This window comes from Mus musculus, chromosome 8, assembly GCF_000001635.26.
Source record: "Mus musculus strain C57BL/6J chromosome 8, GRCm38.p6 C57BL/6J".
NCBI classification, from domain to species: Eukaryota; Metazoa; Chordata; class Mammalia; order Rodentia; family Muridae; genus Mus; species Mus musculus.
The window spans coordinates 129068880-129096231 of record NC_000074.6 but is presented as its reverse complement, the minus strand read 5'-3'; the positions used below and the strand labels follow the sequence as shown (position 1 = coordinate 129096231).

The following is a 27352-nucleotide window of genomic DNA, read 5'->3' as shown; positions in this document are numbered from 1 at the left end:
TACTGGTTAGTTCATATTGTTGTTCCACCTATAGGGTTGCAGTTCCCTTTAGTTCCTTGGGTGCTTTCTCTAGCTCCTCCATTGGGGGCCGTGTGACCCATCCAATAGCTGACTGTGATCATCCACTTCTGTGTTTGCTAGGCCCTGGCATAGTCTCACAAGAGACAGCTATATCTAAAATCTTGCTGGCATATGCAATAGTGTCAGCGTTTGGAAGCTGATCATGGGATGGATTCCTGGATATGGCAATCACTAGATGGTCCATCCTTTTGCCACAGCTCCAAATTTTGTCTCTGTAACTCCTTCCATGGGTGTTTTGTTCCCAATTCTAAGAAGGGGCAAAGTGTCCACACTTTGGTCTTCATTCTTCTTGAGTTTCATGCGTTTAGCAAATTGTATCTTATATCTTGGGTATCCTAAGTTTCTGGGCTAATATCCACTTATCAGTGAGTACATATTGTGTGAGTTTATTTGTGATTGGGTTACCTCACTCAGGATGATGCCCTCCAGGTCCATCCATTTGCCTAGGAATTTCATAAATTCATTCCTTTTAATAGCTGAGTAGTACTCCATTGTGTAAATGTTCCACATTTTCTGTATCCTTTCCTCTGTTGAGGGACATCTGGGTTCTTTCCAGCTTCTGGCTATTATAAATAAGGTTGCTATGAACATAGTGGAGCATGTGTCCTTCTTACCAGTTGGGACATCTTCTGGATATATGCCCAGGAGAGGTATTGCAGGATCCTCTGGTAGTACTATGTCCAATTTTCTGAGGAACTGCCAGACTGATTTCCAGAGTGGTTGTACAAGCTTGCAATCCCACCAACAATGGAGGAGTGTTCCTCTTTCTCCACATCCTCACCAACATCTGCTGTCACCTGAATTTTTGATCTTAGCCATTCTGACTGGTGTGAGGTGGAATCTTAGGGTTGTTTTGATTTGCATTTCCCTGATGATTAAGGATGTTGAACATTTTTTCAGGTGCTTCTCTGCCATTCGGTATTCCTCAGGTGAGAATTCTTTGTTCAGTTCTGAGCCTCATTTTTTAATGGGGTTATTTGATTTTCTGGTGTACACCTTCTTGAGTTCTTTATATATATTGGATATTAGTCCCCTATCTGATTTAGGGTAGATAAAGATCCTATCCCAATCTGTTGGTGGTCTTTTTGTCTTATTGTCGGTGTCTTTTGCCTTGCAGAAGCTTTGCAACTTTCTGAGGTCCGATTTGTCGATTCTCGATCTTACAGCACAAGCCATTGCTGTTCTATTCAGGAATTTTTCCCCTGTACCCATATATTCGAGGCTTTTCCCTACTTTCTCCTCTATAAGTTTCAGTGTCTCTGGTTTTATGTGGAGTTCTTTAATCCACTTAGATTTGACCTTAGTACAAGGAGATAAATATTGATCAATTAGCAATCTTCTACATGATAACTGCCAGTTGTGCCAGCACCATTTGTTGAAAATGCTGTCTTTTTTCCACTGGAAGGTTGTAGTTCCCTTGTCAAAGATCAAATGACCATAGGTGAGTGGGTTCATCTCTGGGTCTTCAATTGTGTTCCATTGGTCTACTTGTCTGTCACTATACCAGTACCATGCAGTTTTTACCACAATTGCTCTGTAGTATAGCTTTAGATTGGGCATGGTGATTCCACCAGAGGTTCTTTTTTCATCAAGAAGAGTTTTTGCTATCCTAGGTTTTTGGTATTTCAGATGAATCTGCCGATTGCCCTTTCTAATTCGTTGAAGAATTGAGTTGGAATTTTGATGGGGATTGCATTGAATCTGTAGATTGCTTTTGGCAAGATAGCCATTTTTACTATATTCATCCTGCCAATCCATGAGCATGGGAGATCTTTCCATCTTCTGAGATCTTTAATTTCTTTCTTTAGAGACTTGAAGTTTTTATACAGATCTTTCACTTCCTTAGTTAGAGTCAGGCCAAGGTATTTTATATTACTTGTGACTATTGAGAAGGGTGTTGTTTCCCTAATTTCTTTCTCAGCCTGTTTTTTTAGGTGTACAGAAATGCCATTGTCTTGTTTGAGTTAATTTTATATCCAGCTACTTCACTGAAGGTGTTTATCAGGCTTAGGAGTTCTCTGTTGGAATTTTTTGGGTCACTTATATATAGTATCATATCATCTGCAAAAAGTGATATTTTGACTTCTTCCTTTCCAATTTGTATCCCCTTGATCTCCTTTTGTTGTCTAATTGCTCTGGCTAGGACTTCAAGTACAATGTTGAATAGGTAGGGAGAGAGTGGACAGCCTTGTCTAGTCCCTGATTTTAGTGGGATTGCTTCCAGCTTCTCACCATTTACCTTGATGTTGGCTACTGGTTTGCTGTAGATTGCTTTTATCATGTTTAGGTATGGGCCTTGAATTCCTGATCTTTCCAAGACTTTTATCATGAATGGGTGTTGGATTTTGTCAAATGCTTTCTCAGCATCTAACGAGATGATCATGTGGTTTTTGTCTTTGAGTTTGTTTATATACTGGATTACGTTGATAGATTTCCATATACTGAACCATCCCTGAATCCCTGGAACAAAACCTACTTGGTCAGGATGAATGATTGTTTTGATGTATTCTTGGATTGCATCAATATTCATACGGGAAAATGGTCTGAAGTTCTCTATCTTTGTTGGGTCTTTTTGTGGTTTAGGTATCAGAGTAATTGTGGCTTCATAGAATGAGTTGGGTAGAGTACCTTCTGTTTCTATTTTGTGGAATAGTTTGTGAAGGACTGGGATTAGATCTTCTTTGAAGGTCTGATAGAATTCTGCACTAAACCCATCTGGTCCTGGGCTTTTTTTGGTTGGGAGACTATTAATGACTGCTTCTATTTCTTTGGGGGATATAGGTCTGTTTAGATCATTAACCTGATCTTGATTCAACTTTGGTACCTGGTATCTGTCTAGAAACTTCTCCATTTCATCCAGGTTCTCTAGTTTTGTTGAGTATAGCCTTTTGTAGAAGGATCTGATGTTGTTTTGGATTTCTTCAGGATCTGTTGTTATGTCTCCCTTTTCATTTCTGATTTTGTTAATTAGAATGCTTTCCCTGTGCCCTCTAGTGAGTCTGGCTAAGGGTTTGTCTATCTTGTTGATTTTCACAAAAAACCAGCTCCTCGTTTGGTTGATTCTTTGAATAGTTTTTCTTGTTTCCACTTGGTTGATTTCGCCCCTGAGTTGATTATTTCCTGCCATCTACTCCTTTGGGTGAATTTGTTTCCTTTTGTTCTAGAGCTTTTAGGTGTGTTGTCAAGCTGCTAATGTGTGCTCTCTCTAGTTTCTTTTTGGAGGCACTCAGAGCTATGCGTTTTCCTCTTAGAAATGCTTTCATTGTGTCCCATAAGTTTGGGTATGTTGTGACTTAATTTTCATTGAACTCTAAAAAGTCCTTAATTTCTTTCTTTATTCCTTCCTTGACCAAGGTTTCATTGGGAAGAGTGTTGTTCAGTTTCCACGTGAATGTTGGCTTTCTAGTATTTATTTTGTTATTGAAGATCAGTCTTAGTCCATGGTGACCTGATAGGCTGCTTGGGAAATTTTCAATATTTTTGTATATGTTGAGGCTTGTTTTGTGACCAATTATGTGGTCAATTTTGTAGAAGGTACCATGAGGTGCTGAGAAGAAGGTATATCCTTTTGTTTTAGTCTAAAATGTTCTGTAGATATCTGTCAGATCCATTTGTTTCATAACTTCTGTTAGTTTCACTGTGTCCCTGTTTAGTTTCTGTTTCCATGATCTGTCCATTGGTGAAAGTGGTGTGTTGACATCTCCCACTATTATTGTGTGAGGTGCAATGTGTGTTTTGAACTTTATTAAAGTTTCTTTAATGAATGTGGCCGCCCTTGTATTTGGAGCATAGATATTCAGAATTGATAGTTCCTCTTGGAGGATTTTACCTTTGATGAGTATGAAGTGCCCCTCCTTGTCTTTTTTGATGAATTTGGGTTGGAAGTCAATTTTATTAGATATTAGAATAGCTACTCCAGCTTGTTTCTTCATACCATTTGCTTGGAGCATTGTTTTCCAGCCTTTTACTCTGAGGTAGTGTCGATCTTTTTCTCTGAGATGAGTTTCCTGTAAGCAGCAAAATGTTGGGTCTTGTTTGTGTAGCCAGTTTGTTAGTCTAAGTCTTTTTATTGGGGAGTTGAGTCCATTGATATTAAGAGATATTAAGGAAAAGTAATTGTTGCTTCCTGTTATTTTTGTTGTTAAAGTTGGCATTCTGTTTTTGTGGCTGTCTTCTTTTAGGTTTGTTGAGGGATTACCTTCTTGTTTTTACTAGGGCGTGGTTCCCGTCCTTGTATTGGTTTTTATCTGTTATTATCCTTTGAAGGGCTGGATTTGTGGAAAGATAATGTGTGAATTTGGTTTTGTCGTGGAACACTTTGGTTTCACCATCTGTGGTAATTGAGAGTTTGGCAGGGTAAGCCTGGGCTGGCATTTGTGTTCTCTTAGTGTCTGTATAACCTCTGTCCAGGCTCTTCTGGCTTTCATAGTCTCTTGTGAAAAGTCTGGTGTAATTCTGATAGGCATGCTTTCATATGTTATTTGACCTTTCTCCCTTACTGCTTCTAATATTCTATCTTTATTTAGTGCATTTGTTATTCTGATTATTATGTGTTGGGAGGAATTTCTTTTCTGGTCCAGTCTATTTGGAGTTCTGTAGGCTTCTTGTATGATCATGGGCATGTCTTTCTTTAGGTTTGGGGAGATTTCTTCTATAATTTTGTTGAATATATTTGCTGGCCCTTTAAGTTGAAAATATTCATTCTCATCCACTCCTGTTGTCCGTAAGTTTGGTTTTCTCATTGTGTCGTGGATTTCCTGGATGTTTTGAGTTAGGATCTTTTTGCATTTTCCATTTTCTTTGATTGTTGTGCCAATGTTCTCTATGGAATCTTCTGCACCAGAGATTCTCTCTTCCATCTCTTGTATTCTGTTGCTGATGCTCACATCTATGGTTCCATATTTCTTTCCTAGGGTTTCTATCTCCAGCGTTGCCTCACTTTGGGTTTTATTTATTGTGTCTACTTCCCTTTTTAGGTCTAGTATGGTTTTGTTCATTTCCATCACCTGTTTGGATGTGTTTTCCTGTTTTTCTATAAGGACTTCTACCTGTTTGGTTGTGTTTTCCTGTTTTTCTTTAAGGACTTGTAAGTCTTTAGCAGTGTTCTCCTGTATTTCTTTAAGTGAGTTATTAAAGTCCTTCTTGATGTCCTCTACCATCATCATGAGATATGCTTTTAAATCTGGGTCTAGCTTTTCAGGTGTGTTGGGGTACCCTGGACTGGGCGAAGTGGGAGTGCTGGGTTCTGATGATGGTGAGTGGTCTTGGTTTCTGTTAGTAAGATTCTTAAGTTTACCTTTTCCCATCTGGTAATCTCTGGAGTTAGTTGTTATAGTTGTCTCTGTTTAGAAATTGTTCTTCTGGTGATTCTGTTACTGTCTATCAGCAGACCTGGGACACAGGCTCTCTCCTCTGAGTTTCAGTGGTCAGAGCACTCTCTGCTGGCAAGCTCTCCTCTTACAGGGAAGGTGCACAGTTATCTGGTGTTTGGACCTCCTCCTGGCCGAAGATGAAGGCCCAAAACAGGACCTTTCCCAGAAGCTGTGTTGCTTTGGCAGGTCACAGAAGCTGTCAGCTTCTGTAGTGCTCACTCTCACCTGTGCAGACTAAGTTCCTAAGTTCGGTAGAGTCCCGGAACCAAGATGGCTCCCGCCCCTCCTGAGGCAAAGGGCTCCTGAGCCGGGCGGACACCTGCCCTCTGGCTGGAAGGGTGGCCGGATGTCTGGAGCCCGAAAAGGGTGCTGCCTCAGAGGAACTGTGGCTCCCACCTGTCCCAGAAGCTGTCAGCTTCTGTGGTGCACACTCTCACCTGTCCCTTGGTGTGATTTTAACTAAGAAAGTTTAAGATCTGTATGATAAAAACTTCAACTCTCTGAAGAAAGAAATCAAAGAAGTTCTCAGAAGATGGAAAGATCTCCCATGCTCATGGATTGGCAGGATCAATATAGTAAAAATGGCTATCTTGCCAAAAGCAAGCTATAGATTCAATGCAATACCCATCAAAATTCCAACTCAATTCTTCAATGAATTAGAAAGGGCAAGTTGCAAATTCATCTGGAATAACAAAAAACCTAGGATACCAAAAACTCTTCTCAATGAAAAAAGAAACTCTGTTGGAATCACCATGCCTGACCTAAAGCTGTACTATGGAGCAATTTTGATAAAAACTTCATGGTACTGGTATAGTGACAGACAAGTAGACCAATGCAATAGGATTGAAGACCCAGAAATGAACCCACACACCTATGATCACTTGATCTTTGACAAGGGAGCTAAAACCATCCAGGGGAAAAAAGCATTTTCAACAAATGGTGCTGGCATAATTGGTGGTCATCCTGTAGAAGAATGGGAATTGATCCATTCTTATCTCCTTGTACTAAGGTCAAATCTAAGTGGATCAAGGAACTCCACATAAAACCAGAGACACTGAAACTTACAGAGGAGAAAGTGGGGAAAAGCCTGGAAGATATGGGCAAGGGGAAAAATTCCTGAATAGAACAGCAATGATTTGTGCTGTAAGATCGAGAATTGACAAATGGGAACTCATAAAATTGCACAGCTTCTGTAAGGCAAAAGACATGGTCAACAAGACAAAAAGGCCACGAACAGACTGGGAAAGAATCTTTACCAATCCTAAATCAGATTTGGGACTAATATCCAGTATATATAAAACTAAGTAGGTAGACTCCAGAAAATCAAATAACCCCATTAAAAAATGGGGCTCAGGCTAAACAAAGAATTCTCACCTGAGGAATATCGAATGGCTGAGAAGCACCTGAAAAAATGTTCTATATCCTTAATCATCAGGGAAAATGCAATCAAAACAACCCTGAGATTCCACTTCACACAAGTCACATTGGCTAAGATCAAAAATTCAGTTGACAGCAGATGCTGGCAAGGATGTGGAGAACGAGGAACACTCCTCCATTGTTGGTAGGATTGCAAGCTTGTACAACCACTCTGGAAATCAGTCTGGCAGTTCATCAAAAATTGGACATAGTACTACCAGAGGATCCAACAATACCTCTCCTGGGCATATACCCAGAAGATGTTCCAACTGGTAAGAACACTTGCTCCACTCTGTTCATAGCAACCTTATTTATAATAGCCCAAATCTGGAAAGAACCCAGATGTCCCTCAACAGAAGAATGGATACAGAAAATGTGGTACATATACACAATGGAGTACTACTCAGCTATTAAAAAAGAATTAATTTATGAAATCCCTAGGCAAATGGATGGACCTGGAGGGCATCATCCTGAGTGAGGTAACCCAGTCACAAAAGAACTCACATGATATGTACTCATTCATAAGTGGATATTAGCCCAGAAACTTAGAATACCCAAGTTACAATTTGCAAAACACATGAAACTCAAGAAGAATGAAGACCAAAGTGTGGACACTTCGCTCCTTCTTAGAATTGGGAACAAAACACCCAGGGAAGAGAGACAAAGTTTGGAGCTGAGATGATAGGATCGACCATCCAGAGACTACAGCACTCACCCTGGACTCTATCCTATAATCAGCCACCAAATGCCGACACTTTGCATATTTGATCAAGATTTTGCTGAAAGAACCCTGATATAGCTATCTCTTGTGAGGCTATACCAGTACCTGGCAAACACAGAAGTGGATGCTCACAGTCAGCTATTGAATGGAACACAGGGCCCCCAATGGAGGAGCTAGAGAAAGTACTCGAGCTAGCTGAAAGGGTCTGCAACCCTATAGGTGGAACAACAATATGAACTAATCAGTACCCACAAAGCTCATGTCTCTAGCTGCATATGTAGCAGAAGATGGCCTAGTTGGCCATCACTGGGAAGAGAGGCCCCTTGTTTAAAAAACTTTATATGCCCCACTACAGGGGAACACCAGGGCCAAGATGTGGGAGTGGGTGGGTAGGGAATCAGGTTGGGGGAGGGTATAGGGGACTTTTGGGATAGTATTTGAATTGTAAATAAAGAAAATACCTAATAAAAAATTGGAAAAAACATACTTATGAAAATGCAAAAAAAAAGTTTTAGGACATAAAAGAATAGCATTAAAAAGTAAATAGACACCTGTAGAATGAACATAGTGTAAGTATAGTTTTAGAATTATCATCCAATTAGACTGAAAAAGGCCTTAGAATTTCAGAAAGTTAGATTCTGTGAGGATGGAGTAAAGCTGTCCAGGAAGAACAGAACTGGGTGCCCATGTCTTGATTCATAAGCAGGTGGCAGAGAAACCTCAAAGCTTCCAAATTACCATAACAAACTTTCTCCAAAAAAGGCACACATCCAATTCTCTCCCAAATAGTTGCACTAATTTGGAATCAAGTATGATCTATAGGGATAATTTTCATTCAAAGCACCCTATGTTTAAAGTTGCATTATCAAAAATGACTTTCTTAAAGTAATGATCTGGATAAACACAGTGTTTGTAAACATTAAGGTTTTTCAACAGGAATGTTTGCAAAATAATAGAGATACAGGGTAACACCAGAAGTAAATGTGCAAACAATTGGAGGGTTTTATAAAAATGTTGGCTCTCAGCAATCAGCACATTATTCTTATCTAGTAATGTGACATGGTTTAGTGACATTCCCACGTTTCTAAAATCTACTAAAATGATACAATGTATTTTGATATATTTATGAGCTGTTTGTGTTTTTTCTTCTCACCTTTTTAAGTCAAATTTACCTCTTTCAGTTACTGATACAGATCCATAATAACCATGATAATCTCCTATCAGCTCTAAATCAACCAAATGTTTTGCTTTTATGATTTTTCTTGCCCTTATCTCTTTGTGGATTAAACAAACAATTAGACTCATGCTTTAATTTTAATATATTTTAGTTAACCAGTCTTTCCTACTTGTCTTGTATTTCCTTGTCATTATGATTTGTATTTTGATGACTCTGGAGCTTACCAATTGACTAGATTGGTTGACCAGCAAGCTCCATGGATCTATCCATCTTCATCCCTCATCCCAGTATTAGGCTTGCAGATGTGAACCAACCAGATTTTATATCGATGTTGGGGATCTACCTCACATCCTCATCCTTATGCAACAGGCAGGCACTTTACCAATGAAGCACTGTCTTCATCTTCTGTGTTCTCTACTTGTTTTACAGGTCTACAGTTCCATCTTCATATGGTAAAATATTGTTTGGATTTTACTGAAAACTTTAAGTTTTGAAATATTTTTCTTCAATTAGAAATGATCATAAAATAATGTTAGAAGCATTTAAAAGGGTAAATATTTCATTGGAAAATATAAACAAAAAGTAGTAAGAACACTTGTATCAGATAAAGTAACACACAAAGCAGAAGCACAAAATAGAAGAATTAGCCATTGAGACAAAAGAGTCACAAGGAATTATGAAACAAATGACCAGAGGAGGAAAGGGAAGATGGGGAAAAGGCAAAGATAAATTGAAATGGAATTTAGTGGTTTCTTTAAAAACTCAGTTGTGTCACATGATGGTTTTTTGGAAGCTGCCTTCTGAGAGAGTATGTGAGGTTTTGCTGAAAACAGACACTCAAGAAGGCATGTGATGTTTAGAAAGAATATAAATAGAACCCCACAGTGAGAGGATGTTCTTGCTTCCCAACCAATGCTTTACTTGTCTTTGCTGGTCTTTTCTGGTCTTGACTTTGTGGTGAGAAATGCACCACACAACTTTTGGTGTTCTTCTGACTGATTCTGGCCACTTCTGTGGGACCTTGCTGTTTCTGCTGGATTGTGCTGTTGCTACTGATTCTGGTGTAGTGTTTGCTATTGGACTAGACTGCTGGTATCTGACAAAGAAGAGTGGAATTTCTCCAAGGAACTACTTCTAAACAGGTCCATAACCCCTTTCTCTAATAACCTTTTTCCCCTAGCTTTGTTCAGTGGGCTAGATGGGAGGTTAAAGCATTTAAGAACCCTAAATAAAGGTTTTGAAAAATCTAAGCCTACAATAAATGATGTCACAGTTAACACTACCAATGAAGTTGGACATATGTCTATATCACAGAATATAAAGTAAAAGATATTATGTATTATTAACTATATAGTGTATATAGAACACACATTAAATGTTGAACCTCACATCTAAACACGAGTCTATTTTTCAGGTCACTCAAGAAAAATATTATACAATAACAAGCTTTAATCAGCCCAAAGTCCTTGTAAATATAATGACCATGGTATAGTTTAAAACTTAAAATATATTTGGAAATGAGCAAAATGTGATTTCATTTAAAATTTTAAAAAGTTTCTTTTTATTTTCTTTGGTTTTCTTGTCTGCAAGTTTGTGCATATGCATTACATGTGTCCTGGCAGAGGCCAAGAGAGTGTGCAGAAGCTCCTGTCACTAGAGTTACACATGGGTGTGAGGGACCAAATATGAGTCTTCTGTAAGAGCAACAAATACTCTTAACCACTGAGCTATCTTTCATTATTTCATTTTGGAAAAAAAAATGTGTGTGTATGTATATGTATTATATATGTGTATGTATATATATGATAATGTAATATGTTAGAAAAAGCAAAAAAGTCAAGTATAACTGTGCTAATATTTTTTCATACTGGCAATCAGTACTATGATAATTCTTTTAAAAAACTTCCTATTTCTAAAAGAACATTAATCATAAAATGATTCTGATAATAAAGACTTATTTTAAAGATGAAAATAAAATATCGAAGTCATATTTGAAAGTACTCTATTGATATTGTATTTAAAGAAAAGTCCAGAGACATAAATGTCTACATTGAGAATAAAAATATTAAAAAAAGCTGTTTTGTAATAACTTTTGTAATTCCCCAAAGGATTGATTCTAGGATAATACTGCTTACCAGATATCACATCACAGTTTCTACAAGCAATACAAGCTCTCATAGTTTACACTGGACACAACGTGGAATACATACATTATATTCTTCCTTAACTGCTTCCTCCAGCTGAGCAGCAAATTGTGAACAGCACAACAAGAATGAACTCACATCATCACCAACCTTCCAAAAAGGACCACAAAACAGAGTTACTTTCAATTTTAGAGCCCACTTGTATATCCACTTATTTATTTTTCTAATTAACTGTATTTGGAAAATATTTTGGTTTTGTGTAATTTCTTGCTGCTTCAAACTTGGGTGGCAAAAAGCCATGTTTCAAATGTTATCCCAGAAAACCCTCCTAGAAATGAAATGTGGAAGGAATTATATCCTGAGAGTGATGACACAATATGTTTTCCTATTTTCATCTATACAACTGCAGAGACTCTAGCAGCCCAACATTACACTCCTGCATTCAGGATGGTATAAAGAAAAGAACTACTGTGTTATAGTGTATAGAATTGCATATGTTAGAATGGTAATGTATGACTATGGATGAAGCTCAGTGGTAGATCAGTTGTCCAGCCAACCCAAGGATGTAGGTTCCAGTCCCAGCATAACAAAAATAGAAAAGAATGTGAACTACAACTTTGACTATATATATGCTTGCCTAAATCTGTAGACTTTCAGTGTTAACTAACTGAAACTTAAAATATATTTGGAAATGAGCAAAATGTGATTTCATTTAAAATTCTAAAATGTTTCTTTTTTTATTTTCTGTGGTTTTCTTTTCTGCATGTTTGTGCATATGCATTACATGTGTCCCGGCAGAGGCCAAGAGAGTAGCCAATCTAGTAGACAATCATCAATACAGTGCAATGATTAAATATCTTCTGGTAGAAGAATTATCAGAAAATGAACCCATGTCAAATCAATCTTACACACTTATTTCTAGTTAAGACTCTCACAGAAGGTGTCCACTAAAGAATAACCATAAATATATTCACAGGAACAAACCTGATGAGACATATGTATTATTCCAGCCCTTGGAAGATTGAGCAGGAGATTTCCAGTTTCAGGCCAGATTGAAATCCAGAGAATATTCAAGGGAACTTAGTGAAGTCGTGTCTCAAAAAATTAAAGGTTCATTTGTGTATGTGTGTATATGTGTGCCTCTGTGTATGCATGTCATATCATCCATGAGGAGATCCACAAACAGAAATTGGTTCTTCATGTGAGTTCTAAGGAGTGAACTCAGGTCATCAGGCTTGGTGGCAAGCACTTTTACTCACTGACCACCTTGCTAGCCCTCAAAGATTTAAGGAAGTTGAGGAGTGCTTTTCAACCATACTTTAGGCCATGAGTTCAACTTTTAGAATTCAAACAAACAAACATTGGAAGAATCATCCTGGAGAGTTGAAAAATGGATAGAGAAGATTAACCAGTCACAAATATAAGGACAGTTCATCCCATTACACCTTTGCAATTAATTGCTACAAACTAAAGATCAATTTGATAAGGTGTGAAGTTTACCCATGTAGGACCAACACAGACAAGAGAATTTAGCAGATACACTGAGGAGTGATAATGATAACTCGTGTACTATGTAATTCAAGCTAGTTGAAGGAGGATACAAGGGTAATTTGGGATACACAACTGTCAGGACCAATGTTTTTCAGGCCCTAGGAAAACTGAAGAACTGCTGGCATAATATTAAGTAGGCTGCAAGAAAACAAAGGAGGTTGTAGGCAGAAGCCAGGATCACTGAAATAAATTCAGGAACTGACACCCATAAATATAAGGAAATCAGTAATTCATTTTGTTGCAAACAGTAACATATTCTACTACTACTAATGATTATGATAGTAGTAAAAATTTCAGTCCCAGAACAATGACTATAATAGGTAAATATTCTGAAAGGTGCAATAGTGGCACTTATATGCTGTGGAAACACAAAATATCTAATTTGATTAAAGGCTTGGTAAGTAGGACAGAATTTATTCCTATGACTGTAAAACTGGCCAACTCCCTGTGACTGGTGAGTCCCTGGACTTAGAGGAGAATGCCCTAAACCACTCAAATTTCTTTTTTTAAGGTATTTTCCTCATTTACATTTTCAATGCTATCCCAAAGGTCCCCCATACCCACCCCCCCCCAATCCCCTACCCACCCACTCCCCCTTTTTGGCCCTGGAGTTCCCCTGTACTGGGGCATATAAAGTTTGCAAGTCCAATGGGCCTCTCTTTGCAGTGATGGCCGACTAGGCCATCTTTTGATACATATGCAGCTAAAGACAAGAGCTCCCGGGTACTGGTTAGTTCATATTGTTGTTCTACCTATGGGGTTGCAGTTCCCTATAGCTCCTTGGGTAATTTCTCTAGCTCCTCCATTAGGGGCCGTGTGACCCATCCAATAGCTGACTGTGATCATCCACTTCTGTGTTTGCTAGGCCCCGGCATAGTCTCACAAGAGAGAGCTATAACTGGGTCCTTTCAGCGAAATCTTGCTAGTGTATGCAATGGTGTCAGCATTTGGAAGCTGGTTATGGGATGGATCCCTGAATATGGCAGTCACTAGATGGTCCATCCTTTCGTCACAGCTCCAAATTTTGTCTCTGTAACTCCTTCCATGGGTGTTTTGTTCCCATTTCTAAGAAAGGGTAAAGTGTCCACACTTTGGTCTTCTTTCTTCTTGAATTTCATGCGTTTGGCAAGTTGTATCTTATATCTTGGGTATCCTAAGTTTCTGGGCTATTATCCACTTATCAGTGAGTACATATTGTGTGAGTTCCTTTGTGATTGGGTTACTTCACTCAGGATGATACCCTCCAGGTCCATCCATTTGCCTAGGAATTTCATAAATTCATTTTTTTAAATAGCTGAGTAGTATTCCATTGTGTAAATGTACCACATTTTCTGTATCCATTCCTCTGTTGAGGGGCATCTGGGCTCTTTCCAGCTTCTGGCTATTATAAACAAGGCTGCTATGAACATAGTGGAGCATGTGTTCTTCTTACCGGTTGGGACATCTGGATATATGCCCAGGAGAGGTATTGCCGGATCCTCCAGTAGTACTATGTCCAATTTTCTGAGGAATTGCCAGACTGATTTCCAGAGTGGTTGTACAAGCTTGCAATCCCACCAACAATGGAGGAGTGTTCCCCTTTCTCCACATCCTCGCCAACATCTGCTGTCACCTGAGTTTTTGATCTTAGCCATTGTGACTGGAGTGAAGTGGAATCTCAGGGTTGTTTTGATTTGCATTTCCCTGATGATTAAGGATGTTGAACATTTTCCACTCAAATTTCTAACTGCACCTAAAACATCTCCTTACACACACAGAGAGAGATACAGCTCTTACACCTCCTCAAAGAAGCTTTTTTTTTTTTTTTTTTTTTTAAAGCAGATGGGAGACTGTCATAGAAACCCACAACTTTTTATTATACAAAGAACAATTGACTATGGGGTACTCATCTCCAGTCAATACATCTACATCATAACCCCCACAAAGAAGGCTTGGGGAGCATTGTAGAAGAGGGAGCAAAAATAGTTTAAAAACCAGAGGACCAGAATATCTGCTCTGAAACAATATGTCCCATATTTGACAAGAAGTTGTGCCACATAAAATCTCAACAATGTAGTCACTTCAAAAAGCCATTAGAAATGCAACCACCAGCTGATATGACAATGTAGATGAGGAAAATCTCCCAGGGCCCTAATCTTAAATGAGGAGATATTGACAGTGAACAGATGTTGAGTGAGGGAAATTAATTCTTCTCCAGGGATGAGCCCTCTGAGAGGTTTTTCAAACCCAAATAGTTGGCCCCATAATCCTTTACAAAAGAGCAGCACTAAAGGAATTCAATGGTGTGTATATAGACACTTTGTATGTTTATTGTATATGCAAATATTTATTACATATACATACATATCTATTATAAAATACTAACTAAAGAATAAGCAGCCTTGAATTTGAGGGAGGGAATAATAGGAGTTGAGGGGAGGAGAGGAAGGGGAAAATGTTGCAAATATGATAGTCCCACATGAAATTCTAACAAAATTAATATCAAAAAATAAAAATGAGACCAAGTAAAAATTACTGAAATAAGTACACCATAAAGATATAATAAAATGCCTTGTCTCTAAAAATAGGCATGTATCCCAGTAAATTGAGTGAAACAAAACCACACTGCTGAATAACACTGGTATGAAAACCCCTAGGAAGGAGTCAAGGTGTCATTTAGCACTAAAATGTAAAAAGAAATTATACACCTAACTCCAGTGGTACTATCACACACACACACACACACACACACACACACACACACACACACACACAAAATTTCAGAAAAGAAAGGAAAAGAAAAGAAAAAGTAAAACTAAAAATTGCTTCCATACTTTTCAGTTAGGATACAGAAAATGAGACAACATAGAATTTGAGGAACTGAATTCCACAGAACAAGCTCCACAGAAACAAAGAAACAAAGCCCAACCTATCTAAAGCAGGCATGGAGGAAGCAGGATGCTCTTACCTATATACAATCTCAAAGAACACTGCTATGGTCAGACAGAATTTGTGAGATGAAGAAAAACCAGCTGAGCATTCATCAGTCTTTTCATGCTATTACACAGGGATTTCCTTAGATTTGAAATTTCCCTCCAGGATGGAAGAAAGCAGCTCCTTAGACTCAGGAAGTGAGCAAAATGTATAAATTCAAGCATCCCCTGAAACTTGGAAGACTGATCTTTCCTCAATGTTAGATAAGCTCTAACAATTTCGGGAGGGAGTGGACTCTGCATAAGTCATGCAGTGACCAATGTTACTACTATCTGATAGTACAGCACAGGAACCATGGCAGTGAAAACTGGTTTTCCACTTCCCATACCAAGGGAGAATCACTAGGCTAAATGGGGAGAAAAATTGTCCCACCTACTCAGTAGTAGTAGCTGGCCCTTTCATTCTTCTTGATTTTGTTGTTGGGCCTAAACATGAAATTACACTTTTAACCTTGTCTGAGCATAGCTACTGGAATGCAACAGGTCTTCTTTTTTCACCACTACTATCTACTACAACTCTAAACCACTGTAAGTCCAGATAAGAAAACAAAAAGCATTCAGACTGGAACTCTGAGTGAAAGAAATTAAAGTATCTGGTAAGCACAACATAATTATCCCTTCAATAATCAGCATAAATTTCTGAGATTTAAAACCTACAATGACTAGTATCACAAGATCAAAGATCATGACAAACAACAACCATATGCCTGTTACCCATACCAAATGTGTAGAAACTAAAGTTTTAAACATAATGTCATTAATAGTCCTTCCAAACTGTAAGACAAACAAATCATGCAAAAGGTCCAAACAATGAACAAATTTAAATTCTGGTGAACAAAATTAAGTGCAATATAAATAAATACAGATATTAAATAGATTTATGAGAAGCTTCAATCCAGGTTTCTTATTGAATAGCCCACATCAATCCATTTTAAAACTAATTATAAATAAAAGGATAAGGTTTTATGTTTGAATAGTATAAATGGGGACTGGCAATATTGCTAAGAGAGGAATGGGACAGGCCTGATAACCTGAATTTGGTCCCTGGAACCCATGTAAATGGGAAAGAAGAAAACTAACTCCACAAAATTATCCTCTGATCTCTACATATATTCTATGGCACATGCAGTTGTTCACACACATAAAATAACAATAAAAACCTAGAAGTTGAAAAATTCAAATGCAAAAAATTGGATGAGTCAAATGTATGTAAAACAGGGCTTTCAAGATGGCTCAGCAGTTAAGGGTGCCTGATGCCTTCTCAAAAGGCTGGGATCCAGTTCTTAGTACCCACGTTAGATGGCTTACAACCTCCTGTCACTTTAGGCCAATGTCTTTTTCTGGCATCTACAGGGACCATCAAATGTGCACATTCATACATGCAGACATGAACACATACTCATAAATAAAAATTTAAAAATACCTTAAAAAATTAAAGCAAACAAGGAACAACAAGAAACAGAAACAACCAACTTAAGAAGAACCATAATAGCTGGGTTGGGCGAATGCCTTTAATCCCAGCACTTAGTAGGGAGAAGCAGGCCGATTTCTGAGTTTGAGGCCAGCCTGGTCTACAAAGTGAGTTCCAGGACAGCCACGGCTACACAGAGAAATCCTGTCTCGAAAAACAAAACAAAAACAAAAAACAAAAACAAGAAAAGAAAAAAGAGAAAAGAAAAAAGAAAATCCAAAAAGAAGAACAATACTGCAATTTTAATAGGTGAATTACAACAATTTACTAAATTTAAAAACCCATTTTATTTTCTATCTTAAAGTTTAGAAAAGAAAATACTTTTTAAAACTTACATTTATTATTTATTTGGCGGTGGAGCTCACATTTGCTTGCAAGAATTTACACATGGAGTTACAACTTGCAAGAGTTGGCCCTCGCCCACCATCATGTAGGTCCCAAAGAATGAACTCAAGCTTTCAGAATTAATGGCAGGCATCTTTACCCACTGAACCGTTTTGCTGGGGCAAGAATACTTTCTTCTATGAAGCCACAGTTACTCTGATACCTAAACCACAAAAAGACCCAACAAAGATAGAGAACTTCAGACCAATTTCCCTTATGAATATCGATGCAAAAATCCTCAATAAAGTTCTCACTAACCGAATCCAAGAACACATCAAAATAATCATCCATCCTGACCAAGTAGGTTTCATCCCAGGGATGCAGGGATGGTTCAATATATAGAAATCCATCAATGTAATCCAGTATAAAAACAAACTGAAAGACAAAAACCACATGATCATCTCGATAGATGCGGAGAAAGCATGGAGAAAGCATTTGACAAAATCCAACACCCATTCATGATAAAAGTCTTGGAAAGATCAGGAATTCAAGGCCCATACCTAAACATGATAAAAGCAATCTACAGCAAACCAGTAGCCAACATCAAAGTAAATGGTGAGAAGCTGGAAGCAATCCCACTAAAATCAGGGACTAGACAAGGCTGTCCATTCTCTCCCTACCTATTCAACGTTGTACTTGAAGTCCTAGCCAGAGTAATTTGACAACAAAAGGAGATCAAGGGGATACAAATTGGAAAGGAAGAAGTGAAAATATCACTTTTTCAAATGATATCATAGTATATATAAGTGACCCTAAAAATTCCACCAGAGAACTCCTAAACCTGATAAACAACTTCGGTGAAGTAGCTGGATATAAAATTAACTCAAACAAATCAATGGCCTTTCTGTACACAAAGGATAAATAGGCTGAGAAAGAAATTAGGGAAACAACACCCTTCTCAATAGTCACAAATAAAATAAAATACCTTGGTGTGACTCTAACTAAGGAGGTGAAAGATCTGTATGATAAGAACTTCAAGTCTCTGAAGAAAGAAATTAAAGAAGATCTCAGAAGATGGAAAGATCTCCCATGCTCATGGATTGGCAGGATCAATATAGTAAAAATGGGTATCTTGCCAAAAGCAATCTACAGATTCAATGCAATCCCCATCAAAATTCCAACTCAATTCTTTAACGAATTAGAAAGGGGAATCAGCAGATACATCTGGAATAACAAAAAACCTAGGATAGCAAAAAGTCTTCTCAAGGATAAAAGAACCTCTGGTGGAATCACCATGCCTGACCTAAAGCTGTACTACAGAGCAATTGTGATAAAAACTGCATGGTACTGGTATAGTGACAGACAAGTAGACCAATGGAACAGAATTGAAGATCCAGAGATGAACCCACACACGTATGATCACTTGATCTTTGACAAGGGAGCTAAAACCATCCAGTGGAAAAAAGACAGCATTTTCAACAAATGGTGCTGGCACAACTGGCGGTTATCACGTAGAAGAATGGGAATTGATCCATTCCTATCTCCTTGTACTAAGGTCAAATCTAAGTGGATTAAGGAACTCCACATAAAACCAGAGACACTGAAACTTATAGAGGAGAAAGTAGGGAAAAGCCTCGAAGATATGGGTACAGGGGAAAAATTCCTGAATAGAACAGCAATGGCTTGGGCTGTAAGATCGAGAATTGACAAATGGGAACTCATAAAATTGCAAAGCTTCTGCAAGGGAAAAGACACCGGCAATAAGACAAAAAGACGACCAACAGATTGGGAAAGGATCTTTACCTATCCTAAATCAGATAGAGGACTAATATTCAATATATATAAAGAACTCAAGAAGGTGGTCTCCATAAAATCAAATAACCCCATTAAAAATGGGGCTCAGAGCTGAACAAAGAATTCTCACCTGAGGAATATCGAATGGCTGAGAAACACCTGAAAAAATGTTCAACATCCTTAATCATCATGGAAATGCAAATCAAAACAACCCTGAGATTCCACCTCACACCAGTCAGAATGGCTAAGATCAAAAATTCAGGTGACATTCAGATGCTGGCGAGGATGTGGAGAAAGAGGAACACTCCTCCATTGTTGGTGGGATTGCAAGCTTGTACAACCACTCTGGAGATCAGTCTGGCGGTTCCTCAGAAAATTGGACATAGTACTACTGGAGGATCCTGCAATACCTCTCCTTAGCATATATGCAGGAGATGTCCCAACTGGTAAGAAGGACACATGCTCCACTATGTTCTTAGCAGCCTTATTTATAATAGCCAGAAGCTGGAAAGAGCCCAGATGCCCCTCAACAGAGGAATGGATACAGAAAATGTGGTACATTTACACAATGGAGTACTACTCAGATATTAAAAAGAATGAATTTATGAAATTTCTAGGCAAATGGATGGACCTGGAAGGCATCATCCTAAGTGAGTAACCCAATCACAAAGGAACTCACACAATATGTACTCACTGTTAAGTGGATATTAGCCCAGAAACTTAGGATACCCAAGATATAAGATACAATTTTCTAAACGTATGAAACCCAGAAGAACGAAGACCAAAGTGTGGACACTTTGCCCCTTCTTAGAATTGGGAACAAAACGCCCATGGAAGGAGTTACAGAGACAAAATTTGGAGCTGTGACAAAAGGATGGACCATTTAGAGACTGCCATATCCGGGGATCCATCCCATAATCAGCTTCCAAACACTGACACCATTGCATACACTAGCAAGATTTTGCTGAAAGGACCCAGATATAGCTGTCTCTTGTGAGACTATGCCGGGGCCTAGCAAACACAGAAGTGGATGCTCACAGTCAGCTATTGGATGGGTCACAGGGCCCCCAATGGAGGAGCTAGAGAAAGTACCCAAGGAGCTAAAAGAATCTGCAACCCTATAGGTGGAACAACATTATGAACTATCCAGTACCCTGGAGCTCTTGACTCTAGCTGCATATGTATCAGAAGATGGCCTTGTCAGCCATCACTGAAAAGAGAGGCCCATTGGACTTGCAAACTTTATATGCCCCAATACAGGGCAATGCCAGGGCCAAAAAATGGAGTGGGTGGGTAGGGGAGTGGGGGGGAGGGTATGGGGGACTTTTGGGATAGCATTGGAAATGTAAATGAGGAAAATACCTAATAAATAATAATAATAAAAAAGAATACTTTCTTACAGCCAAGACGATCAAAATAACCAAGCTCATATTTAAAACTCACCATAGAAACAAGACTATAAAAAGTAGACTTACAGATAGTTAAGACAGGAGGAATTGGCTGAAGCTGGAAACATTAGTACAGTTTTGTCAAATGTCACAAGAGAATCTTTGTGTAGATAGTGGCCTATTCAGACACTGTGTGTTTGTGGATTCTGAAGGTGAGGGCTAACCCCTTCCAGCATTTAATTTATTTCATTAGCATTATATTCACATACAGAAAAGCCTTCTGCTTCACTTTTTTCTGCTTCTTTTTCTTCATCATCATAGCAAACTCCATAGGTTTCTTCCAAGTTAGTAACAAGCTACGAATAATGGACAGGAAGATACATTTATTCATAGTCAAAATCCTAAAACATTCACACCATGATCTTACAGATGTCACTTTATTGCCCTTAGCTGGAATATACGCTTTTTACCCTTTGACTCATCACACTTTGTCAAGAAGGTGCCCTGTAGAATGGTGTTTGAGTGTGCTTCCTAGGTATGAGACCACTCCAAGGCTGTATCTTCTCTATGTAGATAAATAGCTAAAAGAGGTACATACATGCCTTGAATGGGTAAAGAATGCAGAGTTTCCCTCAAGATCTGATTTTCCTCTCAATCTCACATTAAATAAAAAAAAAATGTAAAGACCTATTACATTCCTGGGCATATACCAGAAAGATGTCCCACAATACCACATGGTCACTTGATCAGCTATGTCCATAGCAGCTCTATTTGTAAATAGCCAGCAACTGGAAACAACTTAGATGTCCCTCAAGTGAAGAATGGATACAGAAAATGTGGAACATCTACACAATGGCATTGAGCTATTAAAAACAAAGGAATCATGAAATTTTCAGGCAAATGAATGTAATGAGAATTTATATACCTCCTGAGTGAAATAACCCAGAGATAGAAAGACACTCATGGTATATATTCACTTATAAGTGGGCATAAGTGATAAAGCACAGGATAACCATGCAACAATACACAGACCCAAATAAACTGAGTAATAAGGAAGTCCCAAGGAGGATTCATGAATCTTACTCAGATAGGGAAACTAAACAGTCATGTGATAATAATGGAAAGGGGGTACTGTGTAGGAGAGGACATGAAGAGGGGAACTGTGATGGCGATCAAGTGTAGGGTGAAGAGGGTGAGAGGGGCCTGGTAAACAGAATGGAAATGAGGTTGGGTGGCATTTCTGGTGACTAGCTGGAAGTCTAGGATGAGAGAGAACATGGGGAGTTTATAGGGGTGACAAGCTTAGATTCCTACCACAGTGGGATATAGAGACTGAAATGCCACCCCTAAAGCAAGGCAGGATTGCCAGAGGAAGAAGGGGCAACCTCAAACCACCCACAGACTCTTCAACCCAAAATATTTTCTTGCTCACAAGATGTGCAGGGATAGAGATGGAACAGAGACTGAGGAAATAATTAACCAATGTCTGTCCCAATTTGAGACCCATCCCATGTGAGAGAGCCAACCCTTGACACTATTAATTATACTCTGCTATGCTTTCAAACAGGAACCTAGCGTAACTAGGACTGAAGCCAATGCAGAGATCCACAGGCAAACATTATGCTGAGTCCAGAGACTATCGTAGAACAGTGGGGGCTAGAAATGGGAAAGTCAGAAGGGTCAAGGTCACCCCAAGAACCTACAGAGTCAATTAACCTAAGAGCATAGGGACTCAAGATCTTGGGTCTCCAACCAGGAAGCATGTAGGATCTAGAACCAGACACCCTACATATTTGCAGCAAACATACAGCTTGATGTTCATGTGGTTCCCCTAACAAGTGGAAACAGGGACTTTTACAGTTTGATCCCTACTATTGGATCCCCCTTTCCACTACTTGGACTGTCTGATTCGACCTCAGTGGAAAAGGTTCCTAAACCTGAAGACACTAGATGCCCCAGGGTGTGGTGGTACCCAGGGGAAGGCACAATGGGGCAGATAGATATTTGTAATGGTGGAATTGGGAGATGAGGGAGGAGGCTGTAATTGGGTTGTAAAATTGATATTTAAAAAATTTAAAAACATGTAAAGAGCAGAAAGCAATAAAATTTAAAGACATTTGCCATAATAGCAAACTGTGACCTAACAGGTATATTAGAAGTATGATAAACTATAATATTTTTAATTTGGTCTCTTTCCTCCTTGTGCTCACTTAAAAGCCCATTTACAACTTGACTGTCAACTGTTATATAAAAAGAAACTTACGGAAATATCAAGTACCCTGCCCTTCTTTCTTTCTTGAGAGTTCAAGGTGCTTATATCCACAAAGCCCTTCTTGGAATGGTGAGTGGCCTTAGCCTGACATTTAGAAACTTTGTTTTCAGGAAGCTAGAAAGACTGGATTTTATCCCAGAAAGTATGCTTTATGTTGAACTCCTGTTTTCCTTGGATTCTGGAATTGTAATATATGCTTGTTAGAGATCATGTGATGATTTGTATATGCCTGGCCCAGGGAATTGCACTATTATCAGGTATGGCATTGTTGGAGTAAGTGTGTCAACATGGGCGTGGGCTTCCAGAAAACCAGGCTTTAGCTGCCTTTGCAAATAAGAGGTAAAACTCTCATTTCCTCCAGCCCCATGTCTGCCTGGACAATGCCATGTTTTTGCCTTGATGATAATGGACTGAACCTCTGAATCTGTAAGCCAACCCCAATTGAATGTTGTCCTTTATAAGAGTTGTCTTGGTCATGGTGTCTATTCACAGCAGTGAAACTCAGACAGACCACTTTAAGTGATCACTACTCTGGGCACTGAGTGTCTAATGACTTCCTCTAGCACAAATACTATGTGAGTTGTCATAAATTACTGCCAGAGCAACTAAGCATGCCTCATAGAACTTCAATAAGAGAGCAGTCTATAGGCTTCATCCCATTTTCCTTCTGATTTCCCTCCACATGCTGGATGTAATAAATCTTATCATTGGCATAATGGTATACTGAGTCCATCGTTAACTATAGCTGATTCACCTGCTGTCTAACAGCAAAACCCCCAGCTAGTGACCAGATTTGGAATTATCCCAGTAGAAGACCCAGCAAATACCTTACCATCTTCATATTTGTGGCAATCCTCCTGACCATTTCAGCATCTGATACTAAATCTTTCATCATAGTCGATGGTATTGGCAAGGCATACCGTACAATTGATTCTCCGGTGGGTGGAGACCTAATGACCATTGGTTCAATTTTATCAGGTGTCGACTTGGCATTATGTTTTTCTTTTGGCTTAGGTGATGAATTCAGTAAGCCTTTGTTATAAGGTAGTTCTGGAACACTTGTCAATTTCACACTAATGTTTGATGGATGCTTTGCACGTTTCATTTCTGTGATTGATTTAGCTTCCAAATTACATGTGAAAAATTCAGTACCTCCCTGTAAATAAAATGTTAAGGCATTCAAAGGAAAATCCCACACTGTTCATTTATTATATCAACAAAATTATTCAATGAAATTCATATTCTATGTCTGTTTTATCGTTATGCTACCAGAGCAAGCACTTCAGGTGACATTGTTATGGTGTGAATACAAGCAGTTCTGTACAGGCTCATTTATTGGTTACTTATTTCCCAAATTATGGTACTATTTGGACAGAAACTTTAGGAGATATAGTCTAGCTGAAGGAAGTTGGTAAATGAATGCTGACTTTGACTGTTTATGTCTGGTCTACAATTTCCTGTCTACCAGAGTGTGATCAGCCCCACCCTCCATATGCTTGCTATCATAAAGCTTTGCTTTACCATGGCTCAGAAGCATAGCACCAAGTACCTACGTGATGAACCCTCTGAAACTGTTAATCAAGCAGTTAATTCCCTTCAGTGGGTATTCATTATGAGATGATTTGTCACAAAAACATAAAAATAACTGAAATAGACACCACACTTCTTCTGGGAGGTGCTGACATATTTTTGGTCTTTTTGAATGACAAGTTAAATAAAAAGAAAATGTTTAAACTCAAGAATGACAACAGAGCAGTGAAAGACCCATTATTGAGTTAAAATACACCCTTGACATACACTGTTATTCCCATGTTGCACATGATTAACCTCATCTCAGAGAAGGTAGTCACAGGAAAACTCAAAAATCTAGGAAGTCTTATGGTTGGAAATTGAATAAAGATAATTTTTCTGTCTATCTTGCTTGTTTTCTATACTATTTGCTCCAAATGTTATCAATTTTGTTTTTAAATTTTACCACATTTTGTATGAGTGAGGGATGAAGTAAGTGCAAATATTTAGGATTGGAAATTGTAGCAGGAGTATCCATTATAAAATAAATAGATACATTATAAAATAAATGGATACAGTGATGGTCAATATAAAATTAAGCCTGGGATTATAAAATAGAGGTTATATCCTGAGAGTAAGTCATGATACATTTTGAAAAGCTGCTCAAGTCTGATTTGTATGTGGGAAATGTAGGAAGAGGAAAGAAGGTAGAGGCAACAAATAAGACAATGTTTACAGAGAAAATAAAATTCTGTTCCCCCCCCCCACCCGATAATGCATGTTTCAGTTTATAGCATTATTCCAAAAGTAACAGTGTGGTAAGGAAAGCAGACTAGACAGGCCCAAGCTTTTATTCATGTACTTCTTTTTTCTTTGCAACCTGATTAAGACTAAGAACAATATCTCCTCCCAAAGAATGTGAATGCATGTTTGAGACCATGCTGAGTGTGGATACATTGGCAAAGTTAAGATATAATAACTGGGCTTTGTGGCCTCACATGCAACACAAGTAGGCTAGTGCTTATACATTATAAACAGATATAATTGGTGCTTTAAAAGACCCAAATGGAAATAGTACAAATAAAAATGGACAACATAATTGACTATTCTGCAGAACAGGTTAGTAAGGTAGGAGACCAGATTGAATGATCTTATAGATAGCAGCAGATACACAAAAACAAAGCAATACAGAGAAAATAATAAAGTATTGAAGAGCAAAACTGAGAGATACCTTGAATTATGTAAATACTGACAGACTGATAACAAGAGATCCAAAGGAAACAGCCAGGAAGAAATACTCCAACAAAAAATAAAGATGAATTTCTGACTCTTAAAGAGTACTGGAATCTACTCTTTAAAAGAACATTAAAATATTCTCAGGACATTAATAGAAAAGATAAGGAAAGAAAAGAAGAGAAGAGAAAAGAAAAGAAAAGAAAAATACAGCAAAAAGAAGTAGGCAGCTAAATGAGAAAAATAAAACACTTTCAGAAAATGGAGCATATCACTGATACAATATGAGAACATCAAAGGTATCATTGAATATTTCTTTTTTAGATTTATTAGTTTATTTTATGTATGTGAGTATATTGTCATTGTTTTCAGACACATCAGAAGAGGGATTCTGATTCCACTACAGATGGTAGTGAGCCACCATGTGGTTGCTGGAAATTGAACTCAGGATTCCTGGAAGAGAAGTCAGTGTTCTTAACCACTGAGCCATCTCTTCAAACCTCATTTAATATTTTTTTCTCATAAGATTATAAATTTTATCTAAATTTCAAACTCACCAAGGACCAACAAATAAATATATTTTAAAGAATAAACCAGCTAAGGAGCTGGTCAGTGCTGCTAAGCTAAAAATGAACCAGCTAAGGTCTGGGACTAGAGGCCAAGCCTCCTGCCACCACCAGCTTAGTCAGAGTTAGTGCTGAAGGAACAGAGCTTGAATGAAGGCTGTAGTGGGAGTGGCTGTGTGGGTTGTGCAGTTTCTCAGGGCTGGGATGCTCCAAACTAGGAGTACTTTAAGCTGGCCATGTGGTGGTCACCTCTCATCATCAAGAGTCCAAACCTGACCAGGAAGGTTGTAGTTTCTGCAGTCACAGCATTGTTCATCTTAATTTGGCACTCTAATTTGGGCTCTTCCAAATTCAGGAGAGTGTCCACAAATTGATTATCAATCCCAACCAGCTTCCTAACCTCAACATTTTCTGGGCATTCAGGCAATGTGGGGTTGTAGCAGCTGGGAGTCCTCTCCTGCTACCTCTCAGGCCAGGGACTAGGGAGTTCCCACTGCTTGCTCTGCAACTCCTCCCATTTTCCTATTCAAAAGCAAACTTCTTTCCCTTTTCCATCCAAAGTTCTGTCTCTGCAATCCAATGTGTGTCCTTCCCTAGCTCCTGCAGCACTCCCAGTATTAAAAGGCTGAGATTTTCATTTTTTACTTAGCTCTTTTCCCCTTTGGTAGATAACAACTGATCCTATCCTCTTAACTTAATAATAAGGGATTTATCCATTCAGATCACCAGATCCTTGACCATGTCTGTGTGACTCCCCACTCTTCAGGGGTCCAATTTCCCTGGGATTCATTTTCTAGCTCTCAGGCATGGGAGTTATCAGAGAAATCCAGTTCAGGACTTTCCCTCTGGAAAGGCAGTTCCAATTCAGAAAGAAAACTGGATGTGAGGTAGGAACTTGTTATCTCTACTCACCTCTACAAAGAAGATTTAAAAAAAAATAATAAAGAGCTTATCTTATTTTGGAGACAATTATGGCACAGGAATATGGAAAGTGTTATAAATAAGTAAGTAGATTATTCCATCACCTTCAGTCACACCTAAACTTGACAATAAAACCACAGGCAACAAGGTAAGTTTGGGCTGGGAGCCTTGAATAATGCCAAGTAGAAAGTAGCAGTTCTAGCATCTGAACTGTCAGTTCTGCTTCTTTGTTCCTAGTCCTCATTTAGTCCCAGTCTAGGAAAGACTGAACTCCTGTTGGGGATTTTTCTCAAATCTCCTTCAGGATGTATAAGCATGAAAAGTAGTCAGCAGAGAACTACATTTCCCTTTAAATGTGCTCCAGTGGCTCTCAAACTTCCTAATGTTGCAATGCTTTAATGCAGTTCCTCATGTTGTGGTGACGCCCAACCATAACATTA

At 38.5% G+C, this 27352-nt stretch overlaps 1 protein-coding gene across 5 annotated transcripts in view; it reads right to left on the bottom strand.

Annotated features, from left to right (window-relative positions):
* The window catches only part of Ccdc7b (coiled-coil domain containing 7B), a 116622-nt gene that overhangs the window by 87501 nt on the left and 1769 nt on the right, over positions 1–27352 (bottom strand). For 3 of the 5 annotated variants that reach the window (NM_001369028.1, NM_001369029.1, XM_030243825.1), the window contains exons 2-4: positions 23516–23839; positions 20681–20767; positions 10978–11061 (exon numbers count right to left, since the gene is read on the bottom strand). In NM_001369028.1, coding sequence (NP_001355957.1) covers positions 10978–11061; positions 20681–20767; positions 23516–23788 — 444 coding nt within the window. In that variant the 5' untranslated portion in view covers positions 23789–23839. The remainder of the gene's footprint in view (positions 1–10977; positions 11062–20680; positions 20768–23515; positions 23840–27352) is intronic. The other 2 variants (NM_001168369.1, NM_029292.3) reach the window with 2 other exon arrangements.